General features: G+C 40.0%; 1 protein-coding gene across 3 annotated transcripts in view; it reads left to right on the plus strand.

The window, feature by feature from the left end:
- The first annotated feature begins 322 nt into the window (after positions 1-322).
- The window catches only part of LOC124046229 (G protein-coupled receptor 137Ba-like), an 85,877-nt gene continuing 70,138 nt past the window's right edge, over positions 323-16,061 (plus strand). For all 3 annotated transcript variants that reach the window (XM_046366370.1, XM_046366371.1, XM_046366372.1), the window contains exon 1: positions 323-1,016. In XM_046366370.1, the coding sequence (XP_046222326.1) occupies positions 630-1,016 (387 nt within the window). In that variant the 5' untranslated portion in view covers positions 323-629. The remainder of the gene's footprint in view (positions 1,017-16,061) is intronic.

Here is a 16,061-nt window from a genome sequence, read left to right on the forward strand (position 1 = left end):
GGCGTTGGAAGGGAGCCAGTGCACGGTTATTGGTCAAGAGGCGGCCCCTGAACTGCAACGTCGCTTGTAGTCACTAGTTACCACAGCCACCAAGTATTAAACCCCGCCCATTTATACAATTTATCTTCCTAAAATTTTATTTTAAACCTGACCTTAAACATAACCTTAACGACATTGCTAACACTATGCATAAACCTAACCTTCTCATTTTTGTTTTCATTAATTTTGACGATATTGCCAATTTGACTTTGTGGGTGGGGTAACTAGTGACCACCGCTACTCTCAGCTGCTCGCTCCCTGCATCACGCCCCCCTTTTCCCTCTTAGTTAGTTTTTTTTTTGCACGGGGGAGCTGCTGTGCGGAGATTGGGGGTGTCCCCTGGAGTGTTTTCTTGTTTGTCTTCAGTTTTATACCTAGCTGCAAAGTCATCCATGGTAGAAAGTCACACACATGCTATCGCTAACCATTCGTTTTATTTAGGGCAGTTGATTTGATGCGCTCGAGCTATTGTTTTTCAGTGGACGTTTATGTAGTTTTTTTTACATCAAAAGTTTGACCTTTTTATTATTTTAGAATTAAACATTAGATATGCTTATTTAAGTCGTCGATGTTAGATTTATCCGTTCGCTATGTTTTTGACAGATAACCAGGTCAGCCTCAGTGTTTTCACATCTGTAACTGACTCAAGTGATGAACCGATTCGAGCTGCGGTTCCTCCGTCTGTGGAGCTCGGACTCACCATTGTGTATACCATCCTATATTTCCTGCTTTTTGTGTTTGTTTACTTGCAACTTTGGCTCATTTTGCGTTATGGACACAAGCGCTTCAGCTACCAGAGTGTCTTTCTTTTTCTCTGTTTGCTGTGGTCAGCGCTAAGGACTACATTATTTTCATTCTACTTCAAGAACGTTGTCCAAGCGAACCAGTTGCAGCATTTCCCTTACTGGCTTTTGTACTGTTTTCCAGTATGCCTCCAATTTTTCACTCTGTGTCTGCTCAATCTTTATTTTGCACAGGTAAGTAATGTGCATGTTCTATATTGATACATGTGATTTCAGATGTTGCGAAGACATGATTTTCATTTTTCCTGTCACACACAACACACTTTCTGTCAAAAGTAATCAAAAGTAAATCAACTAAACGTGATTATCATTTTTTTTGGACATGTCGTTTCATGCTTTATTTATGAGTGAAAATGATGTCTGTTGACAGTATGCATATAATGGCAATTAATCCATTAGCCTTGGATGGTGCAGACATGTCTTGTTGTACTTAACTCTAAAAGAGTAGTGTAGTGTCCCACATATATTGACATATTGATTCAGTGATATAGAAATGCTCAGATTAATAGCCTTGACAAACAACTCCTTCTATTGTCCTGATAATGTCACTTTTATCATAAATCCCGTCCTGGCTGTTTTCTTATATTTCTGCAAAAGTGAACAACAATATCTTCCAGCCCAGTCAGTGCTGTTGTTGACAACAGCAAATGCCCAGTATCTGATCTTCTCTTGAGACAGTCATGTATGTTTCTGGGGCAAGAACAGAAGCTCACAGCTGGGGGTGACAGTCACCAGCACCCCCAAGACCCACTGTGCTCTCAGCCTCTCACAACCTGATAAAGTCTCCTGGGACCCCATTAGGTACATTATTGCCTCACACTTCTTCACCTTCTCTGGGACACTTGTCAGAATCAGAAACACATTTTATATAGTGAGGCAGATTTGGAAGGAATTGTGCATTTGGTAATAAAAACACCAGATTTCTGTAATAATTTACAGAGATTTCACAATGTCACATGAGTCTTAAGTGAAAACTGTGTATTAATCTGGTAGATGTTTGCTTTATCCAAATGAAGTCTTCATCAGATTTCAAATCTAGAACAGGTAGGCTAGCCCAGGGTTTTCCCAAACGTTTTCATTCGGGGCCCCCCTTTGCGAGCTTACACCACATCTATTTCTATGAGCACAAGCACTGTTCATGAAGCAAACTGTTTGCTGTTAACTGTAATTTTGCAGGTTTAATGCTTATTTCCAGCAATTCTATATTTTTTTCATGGGTGCAAAGAAAATGTAGCAGTTTTAAAGCAAACTTTATTGTGGTGCTATAAATTATGCAATGTCTAGTGTATATTCATGTGATATTTGAGTGACAAAAACATTTAAACAATATCTATGGGCTAATAAACCGAAATAAAAAAACGTTAGCTGACATGGGCTAGTTGATCTGGACATTTCTGAAAAGTTTTCAATAGCTCTCTAAGGTATGCAATGACTAACATCACAAGAGCAACTGATGATGTACTTCCCAATTTCAAAATTGCACTTGTGCATTCTACTATTAGAACTTTCAAGAGTAAGTTTAAAGCCGGACTGAGTATGTAGTATGCATACTACATACTTAAACTACATACTAGTTACTCATCGTCGCATACTGATTAGAAGGTACTGTTTTGTAAAAGGTATGCCACGGTCGCAACGCAGTAGCTGAGTATGTGGGGTGGGGCGGGGCCGAGTGCGGGCGGACTTTTCGAAATTCAACAGACATGCATCGCATTAACCAGCCTGATAATAGCTCATTTCCAATATGATTAATTTCTCTAAACTGAAAAGAATAGGAATAGAGTTGTAGGCCGACTCAGGCTGCCTTTAACCTCTAGGGTATGTGGGACACTACCTGGACAGCATTTAGTGAGATTGCAGGGCGCCAAATTCAAATACAGAAATACTCATTATAAAAATTCAGAAAAGATGCAACTAATTTACATAGCTTTAAAGATTAACTTCTTGTGAATCCAACCACTGTGTCAGATTTCAAAAATGCTTTACCGCGAAAGCATACCTTACGATTATTTGAGAACATAGCCCAGCAGACAAATCATTACAAACAGTAACCAGCCAAGTAGAAGAGTTACACAAGTCAGAAATAGAGATCAAATTAATCACTTACCTTTGATCTTCATATGTTTGCACTCAGAAGACGTCCAATAAATGTTCCTTTTGTTCGATAAAGTCTCTCTTTATATCAGAAAACCTCAGTTTTGTTTGCGCGTTTTCTTCAGTAATCCACAGGCACAAGCAGTCACATCAGGCAGACAAAAAAAATCCAAATTGTATCCGTAAAGTTCATAGAAACATGTCAAACGATGTTTATATTCAATCCTCAGGTTGTTTTTAGCCTAAATAATTGATCATATTTCATCCGGACAATAACGTTGTCAAAATAAAAGGTAAACAAGAAAGGCACTTTCTCGGTCGCGCACATGAAAAGCTCTGTGACACGGCAGGGTCCACTCATTCAGACTGCTCTTACTCCTTCATTTTTCAGAACACAAGCCTGAAACAATGTCTAAAGACTGTTGTTAACATCTAGTGGACGGCATAGGAACTGCAATTTGAGTCCTAAGTCAATGGATACTGTAATGGCAATGAATAGAAAAATAAATAAATGAAAATCCTACTTCCTGAATGGATTTCTCTCAGGTTTTCACCTGCCAAATCAGTTCTGTTATACTCACAGACATTATTTTAATAGTTTTAGGAACTTTAGAGTGTTTCCCCTCCAAATATACTTAATAATGCATAATTATATGCATATCCTATCTTCTGGGCCTGAGTAGAAGGCAGTTTAATTTGGGCATGCTTTTCAGCAAAATTCCAAATGCTGCCCCTTACCCTAGAGAAGTTAAAAGCTGCCTATAACCAGCCTATCCAATTCGAACTATACCGTAGTAGACCATATTTACATGATAATGCCTGAGATGCCAGTTTTAGTCGATATATTAGCATAGGTCTTGTTATGCACAATGGCTGACAAACCGTACCAATATATCTTCCATACACCGGGCTTCGAGGGCGTTATCACTTTTATACAATGGGTTACCAACATATTCAAATAATGATTTGCATATTTTAATTAAAAACATTATTTAGATTAATTTATTCATACTATTTCATCCTTCCACAAGATACGGTTCCGACACAAATCTAGGGTTGCTACCCAAGCTGGCTGGTCGTTCTATCGGTTCGATTGCCAGAGACTGGCTGGCAACGTTCTTATCCCTTGCGTGCTAGTTTGTCAACTACGTCTAACTTTCAGTCACGTCAAACAGTGCAGCCAGAATAACAACAGTAGCTGCATTTGCATTTGTTCAAGCTGTTTTCTAGTCACAATCATTTGATACATAATGATCCGCAATTTCACCTGGCATAGAAATGTGTTCTCTTGTCAGGACATGGTTGTTCAGAGGAGCTAGCCAACAACACAGCTAACACAATCACTTCAAACTGAAGCTGGAAAGACTGCAAACTAGCTGCAATTTGTTTAGTTTGACCTTTTTTCAATTGGCATTTATTTGTATATATTCATAAAAATTATGCCAGGTGATTCATGATTTCTACTGGCTGAGAAACTCTGCCTGCCTGTCTGTCACGTCCTGACACGTTCATTACTATTGGACAGCTGGAGATCGAATTTGAATATTGAAACAATGTTGCAAATGTCGGAGAGACAGATGGCAAGGTTTATACAAATCTCCACTGTTGAAAACTAAATGTTAGTCTAAAAGAAATGTGTGATAATATCTAGATGCTTTTGATAGTGGAGATCAAGTTTATAAATTGCCTGGCTGGGCTGCTGAGACAGATTGCGCAGTCAGATGGAACAGAGTAAATAGGAATTTTAACGTCATAGATTTAGCCGGTGGTAACTTGTGGAATAGACACTGGCTGGAATGCAGTTTTAACCAATCAACATTCAGGATTAGAACCACCTGTTGTGTAAAGCCCATATATCCTATTTAAATAAGACTGAAGACATACAGATAATTTGGTTCCGTTTCATCATGTGTATTAGTGAAAGCAAAGTGCTGTTAGATCGATTTAATCTATCTAATAGCCTAGTACACAGACCAAAACTTTTCAAATGTTCAAATCAAAAGGCTATTGCACAGAAAAATATGGACGGTCAGGTGCATCGCAAATTTAGAACCTCTGGACAGCAGCATAATAAAATAAAGCACTGATCATTGTGAACGAGATCAGAATGCTAAGGCTTGATCCATAAGTTCAATAATTAAGTAGGTAGTCTAGCCTACAAAACTAAAGCAATCCATATGTTCAAATTAAAAGGACTGATTAACATGACATCAGTAACCCTGCCACATCCGGAGTCCCTGGTGCGACACATTCAGAAATCAAAAGGGGGTTTAGTATTTTGTTTAAAAGCTCTGACGAAGACCAAGAGAAAAATAAACACTTTTCAGTGAGAAAACAGAAATCCACTTTGGGTAAAAATAAATACAGCATTTTACTTATTTTTTCAAAGATGTAGTCTATGATGCAATACTTGTGAATGTTTTTAAGGAGAACAAAAACTACTTAGCCTACAATCGAACACCACCGCAGAAGCTTCGGGCATCTTCCCAATTAAGTAGCCTAGTTCTGTTGTTGGCTACTTGAGGAGAACTAGGGCCTATAACTCGCAGCTCACCTCTTCCAATGCGTTGTGTAAAAGTGTGCATCGGATTCTACTAGATCAAGAGCCAAAATAAGTATAACATCCTGCCATTTAAACCATACTAGATTTCTGAAATATCGCATACTATTAAACATTCTATTTACACATGCTGAGAATGTTTCATGCGCAATTGCGTTGTTTCCCGCTATTCATTGATTTCGGTAGCGCATCCCCATATCTAATTGACCAGCTGCTGTCAAAGCTGAAATTAGTATGGCATCTAAAGGATACCCAATTTTCTAAATGTCGCAGACTAATAAACTTTTTCTTTTTTCATTCTCAAACGGCCTACTATTTAGAATGAAAATATGGATATTCCGGCACGGCCAGGGTGTTGCATTCTAATCATAATAATAAAAAATAAATAATTGAATAGTACTTTTCAATACAAGTAACAAAGTTCTTCACATCATAAAATAAAAGTACTACTGTCCAATCAGTGTAAAATATTATTTATTTTTGTCAATACATTTTTGGGGCTGCTAAAATGCTCTGTGTTAACTTAAATGACTAAAACACAATATAAAGTATGTAGAAACGATAATTAATAAAAATGTGTAATACTCTTTGAGGACTAACAATCACCAAAATTAAAGCTAGATCTGGAGAATTTAAAACAATGAATTTAGCAGTATTCATTTTGTTATGTTTTTGCAAAGAACATAGCATTAGCTACGGTAAAATACATAGAATTGTAGAAACTAACTTTAAATATGGCAAAATGTTCTTGAATTTTACAAAATTTGTGACCGAGCGGCTCAAATTGGTCTTATGTAGAAAAAAATTTAAATTGTTTCTTTATTTTTTTTTTACATTGGATTAAAGTAGAGCCACAATGGTATATCATACTCTACAGTTGAGGAACAATGGGAAAGTAATTTTGCTTTGAAATTTGATAAACATGTAAGAGAAAATGCGCTTTGAATGTTTTGGTACTACTACTGGAGAGCCCCTCTACACCCATTCAGTATCGTTCACACACTCTTAAGCTTTAGCCCCACCCATCTCTTTAAGGGTTGATCCGAGCGTTCTGTACTAAAAGCAGTCAAGCACCCCTGTAAAGACCTTTTATTATACACAGATTCAAAATAGCTATAGATAACATATGTGTCTTTTGTGGTTGTGACCCAGAGACTCTTGACCATTCATTTTGGGACTGTTCTTATGTCAGAAGATTTTCGAGTGAATTAGAAGATTTATTTTAAAATAAACTACAATTAATGTTAATTTGAATGACAGATATTCTGTTTTATTTTGATCCAAATTTTATGGACACTGATTTAACTTTCATTGTTAATTTGTTTATTTTTCATGACAGATTCTTTATCCATAAAATGAAGTGGGTGGAGAACAAACTCCTATTCACATTGTTTAGGGTAATTTCAAAATCATATTTCAATTCTATCGGTAAGTGTAAAAACAAAAAAACAATGCTTTCCATACTTTTTCAATTTATCAAAAAGTTAACTATATGAAATACCCCCACTGTTAGGTTTATGTACTCTTGTTTGTATATTTCCGTTTATTTTTATTTTTGTTAATAATAATAAAAAATAAAAAATATACAGTCAAGCACCCAAGCTAACTTTCTATCTACTTCCAGACACACTTGAGAGAACAGCTCACTGAACAGTATCCACCCTAGCAGAGCTGGTTAAACTGTTATGTTATGACTGCAACTGTGGTGTTCGTAAATTCAGAGCATTTCGCTCTCAGAGCGTTCAGAGAGCACACTGGATGCTCTGGCCGAGGAGTAGGGTTGATCCGAACGTTCTGACCTCACAACTGCAGTCAAGCACCCAAGCTAACTGGCTAACTTTGGCTAGCTTGCAAGCTACTTCCAGACACATAAGTATTGTGTGTTGAGCATTCATAAATTAATCAGTTATTCTGCGCTCTGGCACACTCAGACGAGTGTCTTTTGTTAAGACCGGTAGCTAGCTAGCTAACAGTACACTTTAAATGAAAATGAAAAGACGATGTCAACATTAGAAACGTGTAATGTCTGAAAATGTATCTAGCTAGACTATCTTACCCGTGGTCTGAAATCGGAGTAGATAGCCAGAGTGAATTTACCAGCTAGTACGTCTATCAACAGTTGTTGCAGTGACATTATATTGAAATGGATACTTGCATAGTGGAGTCTCATATTAAGACATGTGGCTAGCTTAACAATGAACCATAATCCCAACTCATCACGTTACTACCCTGCATGAATCTGCAGGTAGCTAACCAACCAGGTTAAATGTTAGCTAGCTAACATTAGGCTATAACTAGTCAAGTCAAGCAAATGGCTCTGAGAAATGAATAATACGATCATACACGTAACGTTATCTAGCGAGTCAGTTAGCTAACTTTACACTTGAAATAAAACCACTTTCTGTTAAAATTAGAAATGTCTAATATCTGAAAGTCTAGCTAAACTATCTTACCCGTATACATCATGGATGGATGCGCCTCCTGTCGGATCCATGGTTGCCCTTAGCTTAAAGATGTTATCTGGAGACAATGTGTTTTCTCCATCTCCTTAGCTATCATACTCGAATTCCACTGATTTCAAAACTCGGTCCTCCAGGAAGTGGAGAGCATACACGTAACGTTAGCTAGCGAGCCATCCAGCTAATGTTAGCTAGCTAACAGTACACTTTAACTTGACATTAGGCTTATGCAGTTTTACTACAGAATACATTTTTTTAAAGCCGCGTTAGACAGGATTACCTAGACATACTGACCATCTTAAATAGACAGAAGCGTGCTGTATGGCAGACCAATCCAAACTCATCTCTCGGCATGTCCAGCCCACCCATTATCTCAGCCGATCCTGGCTGGCGGGAAGGTTGCTGACTTTTTCTGTGGCTAAACCAACTAGGCTCGTAATTTAACAATTTACAGAGGGCATGCAAGTTTGTTATTAAGGCACATGACCATGTTCGAAAAGGCATTTCTGCTAAAAAAACATATTTTGATGAAAAAAAAAACTTTACTTTCAAATGGCTCTCCTGTGAAGTAGCGACCCTCAACATACTCCTAGTTTCCTGAAACGGGTCACATTTGCTTTACAATGGCCAAAAATGGCTCTCAGCTTTTTAGAATTGTATGAAATTGGCTTAAAAATGCTAACATTTCTTTACTCCGCCTCCAATTTGGCTCACCGTCAGTGTTTATTGCCACTCCCCCAGCCAAAACCACCACATAAGCCCTTTTTTTCATTAGAAAAAACCCTGGTACTAACAGAAAAAAAAACATAGAAAAAAATTAATATTAAATTAAACATGAAAAATGTACCTTTACAGCATCGTAATATAAAAGTATGTCTTCAACAAGGATATAAAAAGAGGGACTGAATCTGCAAGCCTGCTCTCCTCTGGTCATCAGTGCCCTGCCAAAGGATCGCAGGCTGCGTCCTTTTTAAAAAGATCTGAGATAAAGGAAGAGGCTAAACTGAGCCTAGCCTTAAACATGAATATAAATATAAAATCTATTCTAAAGGTGACTGGTAGCCAGTGTAGAGAAGCTAAAATAATGTCATGTACACTGAGTGGACAAAGCATTAAGAACACAATCCTAATATTCAGTCGCACCACATCTTTTGCCCTCAGAACAGCCTCAATAAATTTGGGGCGTGGACTCCACAGGGTGTCGAAAGCGTTCCACAAGGATACTGGCCCATGTTGACCCCAATGCTTCCCACAGTTGAAAAGTTGGCTGGATGTCCATTGGGTGGTGGACCATTCTTGATACACACGGGAAAATGTTGAGCGTGGAAAAACCCAGCAGCGTTGCAGTTCTTGACACAAACCGGTGCGCCTGGCACATACTACCATAGCCCGTTCAAAGGCACTTAAATCTTTGTCTTGTCTATTCACCCTCTGAATGACACACATACACAACACATGTCTCAATTGTCTCAAGGCTTAACATTTATTCTTTAACCAGTCTCCTCCCCTTCATCTACAATGATTGAAGTGGATTTAACTAGTGACATCAATAAGGACCTGGATTCCCCTGGTCAGTCTACATCATGGAAAAGTAGGTGTTCTTAATGTTTTGTATATTCTATAATTATGTATAGGCAAATCCCATTGAAAATAGTAGATTGCAGAATCTAAAGTCAACCCTGCAATCACAAAAATCTCCTCACAATCACGAGACTATTCCCCTGGTTCCCACAGCCAAAACCTAGGTTGTCTAAAGCAACCCCCCCCACTTGAAAATACTTTGATGCTCGGTTCCCATTAAATTTTCTTCTCAATGTAGGCCACAGCAGTCCCTCTCACACTCCCTCTCGCTCGTCTTTGTTCCACTGTGCACTAGCTCACTGCGCACAGCAACAACAGCATCCCTCAAAACATTAGGACAATCCCTACTGTGTCCCAGAGCTGGCAGTACTGGCAGCCTCTGTGGGACATAGGCCAAAGTCCATTGCAGCTGTCCTGTCCGAGCTGACTTTGTCAGTGTTTATTTGTTTCGCTTGGAGAGGAGCAAAGAGAGAGGTGTGTGAGTCTCAGCAAAGTGAAGCGGAACTTGCACACTGATACTGCCAGGGCTGTGCCGAGGTGACATTTAAACGTGGTAGCCAATCAGACGGAGCTGCAGGAGCATTACATCACCCTTTCTCAGTCCTTTACTAGGCCTATTCCAGGCACAACCAAAGGGGATTGCAGTATAAGAGAGAAGTAAAGCGCTCTCGCCCTCTGCCTCACATATATAGTGTGAATCATCTGAAGTTTCTCAAATGTATTGGCAAAATACAGAGCCTTTCTTGAAAAGATGGATAAGGATGTTCATAGTGGATTGGGTGGTTGTTGTGTGAGGGAGGCGTTAGTTCTCACCTGGAAGCTTTGCGTTGCAAATGGCAATGACCTCATAGAGGGATGCGCCAATTATTCATGATCTGTTCAAAGGATGTTGTTGCACTTTGCAGGTCACACATGCCCAACTTAGTCAATGATTTGTGTCCATATGATGACAGTTCTTCTAATTGAAATATTTGTAACATGATAATATACTTAATAATTGTGGTAATCCAGCCCAGATGATGATTGGCTAATTTCTGTTATTTTTTATAACATTACATTCCATCAATGGCAAACTAGGGCTGGAGTCCCTTCCATAAGGTGTGTGTGTGTGTGTGTGTGTGTGTGTGTGTGTGTGTGTGTGTGTGTGTGTGTGTGTGTGTGTGTGTGTGTGTGTGTGTGTGTGTGTGTGTGATTGCGTTCATACTCGTACGTGCACAGCCCCCACACTTCTACAGAAAGTCAGGTGTCAAGGTCTACCTGTCCTCTTTTCTAACAACACAGACATGCATGAGGTGTCATGTGCTTTATGTTCCCCTTGTAAAAGTCTCTACCTCCCTCTCTCCTCCTCCACCCTTACCTAATCCCAGGAGATGGGGGGCAAAGTGATGACCAATATATTTTTCATGGTTGTGTGGCGGAAATGCATTATTGCTCACTGTGCCTTAAAACCTCTTGGTGTTAGGGGGCAGTATTTTCATTTTTGAAAAGAAAACGTTCCCGTTTTAAACAGGATATTTTGTCAGGAAAAGATGCTAGAATATGCATATAATTGACAGCTTTGGATAAAAAACACTCTATCGTTTCCAAAACTGTAAAGATATTGTCTGTGAGTATAACAGAACTGATGTTGCAGGCGAAAGCCTGAGAGAAATCCAATCCGGAAGTGCCCCAGGTTTTGAAAGCGCTGCGTTCCAATGACTCCCTATTTAGCTGTGAATGTACCATCAACGAGCTTACGCTTTCTATGTATTCCCCAAGGTGTCTACAGCATTGTGACGTAGTTTTACGCATTTCTGTTGAAGAATAGCCATAGGCGGCCACATTGCGTAAGTGGTCACATGGTGGCTCCGAGGGAGATTCTCGCGTAAAACACAGAGGTAGCCATTACTCCAATCGGTCCTGGTGAAAAACGAATTGTCCCGACGGATATATTATCGAATAGATATTAGAAAAACACCTCGAGGATGGATTCTAAACAACGTTTGCCATGTTTCTGTCGATATTATGGAGCTAATTTGGAAAATTGTTCTGCGTTGTGGTGACCGCAATTTCCGGGCGATTTCTCAGCTAAATGTGAAGAACAACGGAGCTATTTCACCTACAAAAATAATATTTTTTGGCTGTCTACTTGGGAGTCTCGTGAGTGAAAACATCCGAAATTCATCAAAGGTAAACGATTTAATTGGATTGCTTTTCTGATTTCTGTGACAAGGTTGCCTGCTGCTAGCAAGGCATAATGCTATGCTAGGCTATGATAAACTTACACAAATGCTTGTCTAGCGTTGGCTGTAAAGCATATTTTGAAAATCTGAGATGACAGGGTGATTAATAAAAGGCTAAGCTGTGTTCCAATATTTTCTAGGAAGATTTATGTCTGTTGCTTTATGCTAATTCGTGTCAGATGATAACGGTCCCGTTCACGGGATGGGGTGTCACTACAGGTTAAATACCAACTGTTTGCATCAAACAGCCATTCCACAATGCATGCATTTACCGGAGCCCTGTTGGCTGCTCTGTGCTATTACAGTTCAGCTGACATGTGGCTTACGAAACAGTGAAGAGGAGCATAGAGAAAGAGGGAGAGAAAGCTAAATGTATCTCTCTCTCCCTCTCTTTCAATGTTATAAAAGGGCAGATGGAGGAAGAAAGAGGGGGGGAGAGAGAGAGCTAAATGGTACCTGCTTGACGACAGACTCGTTCAAAATCAAAATGCATGTCATTCTCAATCCGAACGGAGAAATATTGATTCAGATGCTAAAAAGCAGCCTTTACAACTCTCAGGGGATTCACTCTTCTTCAAACACCTGAGAATAAACAAGTGTCAACAAGTTAGCTGATGTCTCCTTGCAAGATAATGAGTTCCGACTGTGGATATCCAAGATCTGATATTTTGGGATAAACCGAGATGTAATATGTTGACTCCGTCTGCTCAGGCAGATTCGGCATGCAAGTCCTGATCATAATGATTATCTTAGAGCAGAAGATTTAAGAACTTCAAGATTCAAGGAGAATACCCAAACTCCAAAACAAACCAGTGGTGTCATGAAGATTTTGTTTCACCACCGTTGTTTACTCTGGATCGGTGTTAAGTGGTTTTGTGAAATAATGTGTAACCAACTAGGCCAGAGTTGGCACCATGGCACAGTATTGGCAGCCATAGCCCTCTGACTTCTACAGACGTGGCTGTGGGATATGCTCTGGGGTGAAGGTTCCCCTAGGTCTAGGATCAATAATCAGCTTCCCCAACCTTAACCTTAACTGGGGAAAACACAAAACTGACCTAAGATGATTGTCTTGGGGCAACTTCACTCTACATACACAGTGGAAGTGGGTAGCCAGGCCAGTTCAACAGAGCTCTGATACACCGATATTGTTTGTTTCATTCGGAACACAAGGATTCAAGAATGTTGTTTGTTTCTCCTCCTGGAATTGCTGGATGTGGTCATCAATGAAATGTTATGTCACATGCTTTGTAAACAACAGGTGAAATGCTATTTACGAGCCCTTCCCAACAATGCAGAGAGAAAAAAAATAGAGAAATAATAAAGTAAAACATGTAATAATAATGTGTAGGGGTACGAGGTAATTGAGGTTGATATGTACAGTGCATTCAGAAAGTATTCAGACCCCTTCCCATTTTCCACATTTTTATGTTACAGCCTTATTTTAAAATGGATTTAATAAAAATAAAAAATACCCCTAATGACACAGCGAAAACAGGGTTTTAGAGATTTTTGCAAATTGATATCAAATAAAAAACAGAAATCCCTTATTTACATAAGTATTCAGACCCTTTGCTATGAGACTCGAAATTGAGCACAGGTGCATCCTGTTTCCATTCATCATCCTTGATACGTTTCTACAACTTGATTGGAGTCCACCTGTGGTAAATTCAATTGGCTGAACTTGACTTGGAAAGGCACACACCTGTCTATATAAGGTCTCACAGTTGACAGTGCATGTCAGAGCAAAAACCAAGCCATTAGGTAGAAGGAATTGTCTGTAGAGCTCTGAGACAGGATTGTGTCGAGGCTCAGATCTGGGGAAAAGTATCAACAATTTCTGCAGCATTGAAGGTCCCCAAGAACTCAGTGGCATTAATCATTCTTAAATAGAAGAAGTTTACAACCACCAAGACACTTCCTAGAGCTGGCCGACCTGCCAAACTGAGCAATCTGGGCAGAAGGGCCTTGGTCAGGAAGGTGACCTAGAACCCTATGGTCCCTCTGATAGAGCTCCAGAGATCCTCTGTGGAGATGGAAGAACCTTCCAGAAGGACAACACTATCTGCAGCACACCACCAATCAAGCCTTTATGGTAGAGTGGCCAGACAGATGACTCTCCTCAGTAAAAGGCACATGACAGCCCGCTTGGAGTTTGCCAAAAGTCACCCGAAGGACTCTGACCTTGAGAAACAATCTTGACAACCCTGGCACCATCCCTACGGTGAAACATGGTGGTGGCAGCATCATGCAGTGGGTATGTTTTTCAGCAGCAGGGACTGGGAGACTAATTCAGGATCGAGGAAAAGATGAACGGAGCAAAGTACAGAGAGATACTCTGTACAGAGCTTGAGAGGATCTGCAGAGAAGAATGGGCGAAACTCTCCAAATACAGATGTGCCAAGCTTGTATTGTCACATGCAAGAAGACTTGAGGCAGTAATGTTCTGAATACTTATTTGAATGTGATATTTCCGTTTTTTACATGTTTTTTTATACATTTGCAAAAATGTTTAAAAAACAGTTTTTGCTTTTTCATTATGGGGTATTGTGTGTAGATTGATGCAGAAAAAAACACAATTTAATCAATTTTAGAATAAGGCTGTAACATAACAAAATGTGGAAAAGGTCAAGGTGTCTAAATACTCCGAATGCACTGTACATATACTGTACCTAGGAATAAGTTTTTAAAAAAGAGTGACAGATAATAAACAGTAGCAGTGTTGAGTCAAAGTTAGTGCAAAAAGGGTCAACACAGATAGTCTGGGTAGCTTATATGAACATTAAGACATTCTTATGACTTTTGGTTCCAGACTTGGTGCATCGGTACCGCTTGCCGTGCGGTAGCAGAGAGAACAGTCTATGACTTGAATGGCTGGAGTCTTTGACACTTTTATTTAGGGCCTTCCTCTGACACCGCCTGGTTTGGATGTTCTGGGTGGCAGGGAGCTCGGCCCCAGTGATGTACTGGGCCGTATGCACTATACTCTGTAACACCTTGAGGTTGAATGCCAAGCAGGTGCCATACCAAGTGGTAATGCAGCCAATCACGACACTCTCAATAGTGCAGCTGTAAAACCTCTGGAGGATCTGAGGGCCAAATCTCTTCGGTCTTCTGAGTGAGAAGAGGCATTGTCATGCCCTCTTCACGACTGTGTTGGTGTGTGTGGACCATGATTGAGGAATTTGAAACTCTTGACTTGCTCTCCTACAGCCGCGTTGATGTGAATGGAGGTGTGCTCGGCCCTTTGTTTCCTGTAGTCAATGATCAGCTCCTTTGTCTTGCTTACGTTGAGGGAGAGGTTGTTCTCCTGGCACCACACTGCCAGGTCTCTGACCTCCCTATATGCTGTCTCATTGTCATTGGTAATCAGGCATACCATCATTGTGTCATCTGCAAACCTGGTGTTGGGAGTCATCCGGCCACGCAATCATGGGTGAACAGGAAGTTCAGGAGATGACTAAACACGCACCCCTGAGGAGGCCTTCGTGTTAAGGGTCAGTGTGGCGGATGTGTTGTTGCCTACCTTCATCACCTGTGGGCGGCCCGTCTGAAAGTTCTGGATCAAGTTGCATAGGGAGATTTTCAGTCCCAGGGTCCTTATCTTAGGGATGAGCTTGGAGAGTACTAGGGTTTTGAACGCTGAGCTGTAGTCCATGAACAGCATTCTCAACCACTCCACAAATTTCTTGTGAACAAACTAGTTTTGGCAAGTCGGTTAGGACATCTACTTTGTGCATGACACAAGTAATTTTTCCAATAATTGTTTACAGATAGATTATTTCACTTATTCACCGTGTCACAATTCAATGGGTCAGAAGTTTACATACACTAAGTTGACTGTGCCTTTAAACAGCTTGGAAAATTCCAGAAAATGTCATGGCTTTAGTAGCTTCTGATAGGCTAATTGACATCATTTGAGTCAATTGGAGATGTTCCTGTGGATGTATTTCAATGCCTACCTTCAAATTTTGCTTGACAACATTGGAAAATCAAAAGAAATCAGCCAAGACCTCAGGAAAAAAATTGTAGACCTCCAAGTCTGGTTCATCCTTGAGAGCCGTTTCCAAACGCTTGAAGGTACCACATTCATCTGTACAAACAATAGTACGCAAGTATAAACACCATGGGACCACGCAGCCATCATACTGCTCAGGAAGGAGATGGGTAAAGAAAAAAAATGTTGAATCAATTTTGAATTCAGGCTGTAACACAGTGGAGTACAAGAAGAAGCGAAAACCCCACGGACAGTTGGCCTTCCGTGAGTTTGACACCTGTGCTGTAACATAACAAAATGTGGAAT

This window comes from Oncorhynchus gorbuscha, linkage group LG10 (genome assembly GCF_021184085.1).
Source record: "Oncorhynchus gorbuscha isolate QuinsamMale2020 ecotype Even-year linkage group LG10, OgorEven_v1.0, whole genome shotgun sequence".
In the NCBI taxonomy this organism is placed as follows: domain Eukaryota; kingdom Metazoa; phylum Chordata; class Actinopteri; order Salmoniformes; family Salmonidae; genus Oncorhynchus; species Oncorhynchus gorbuscha.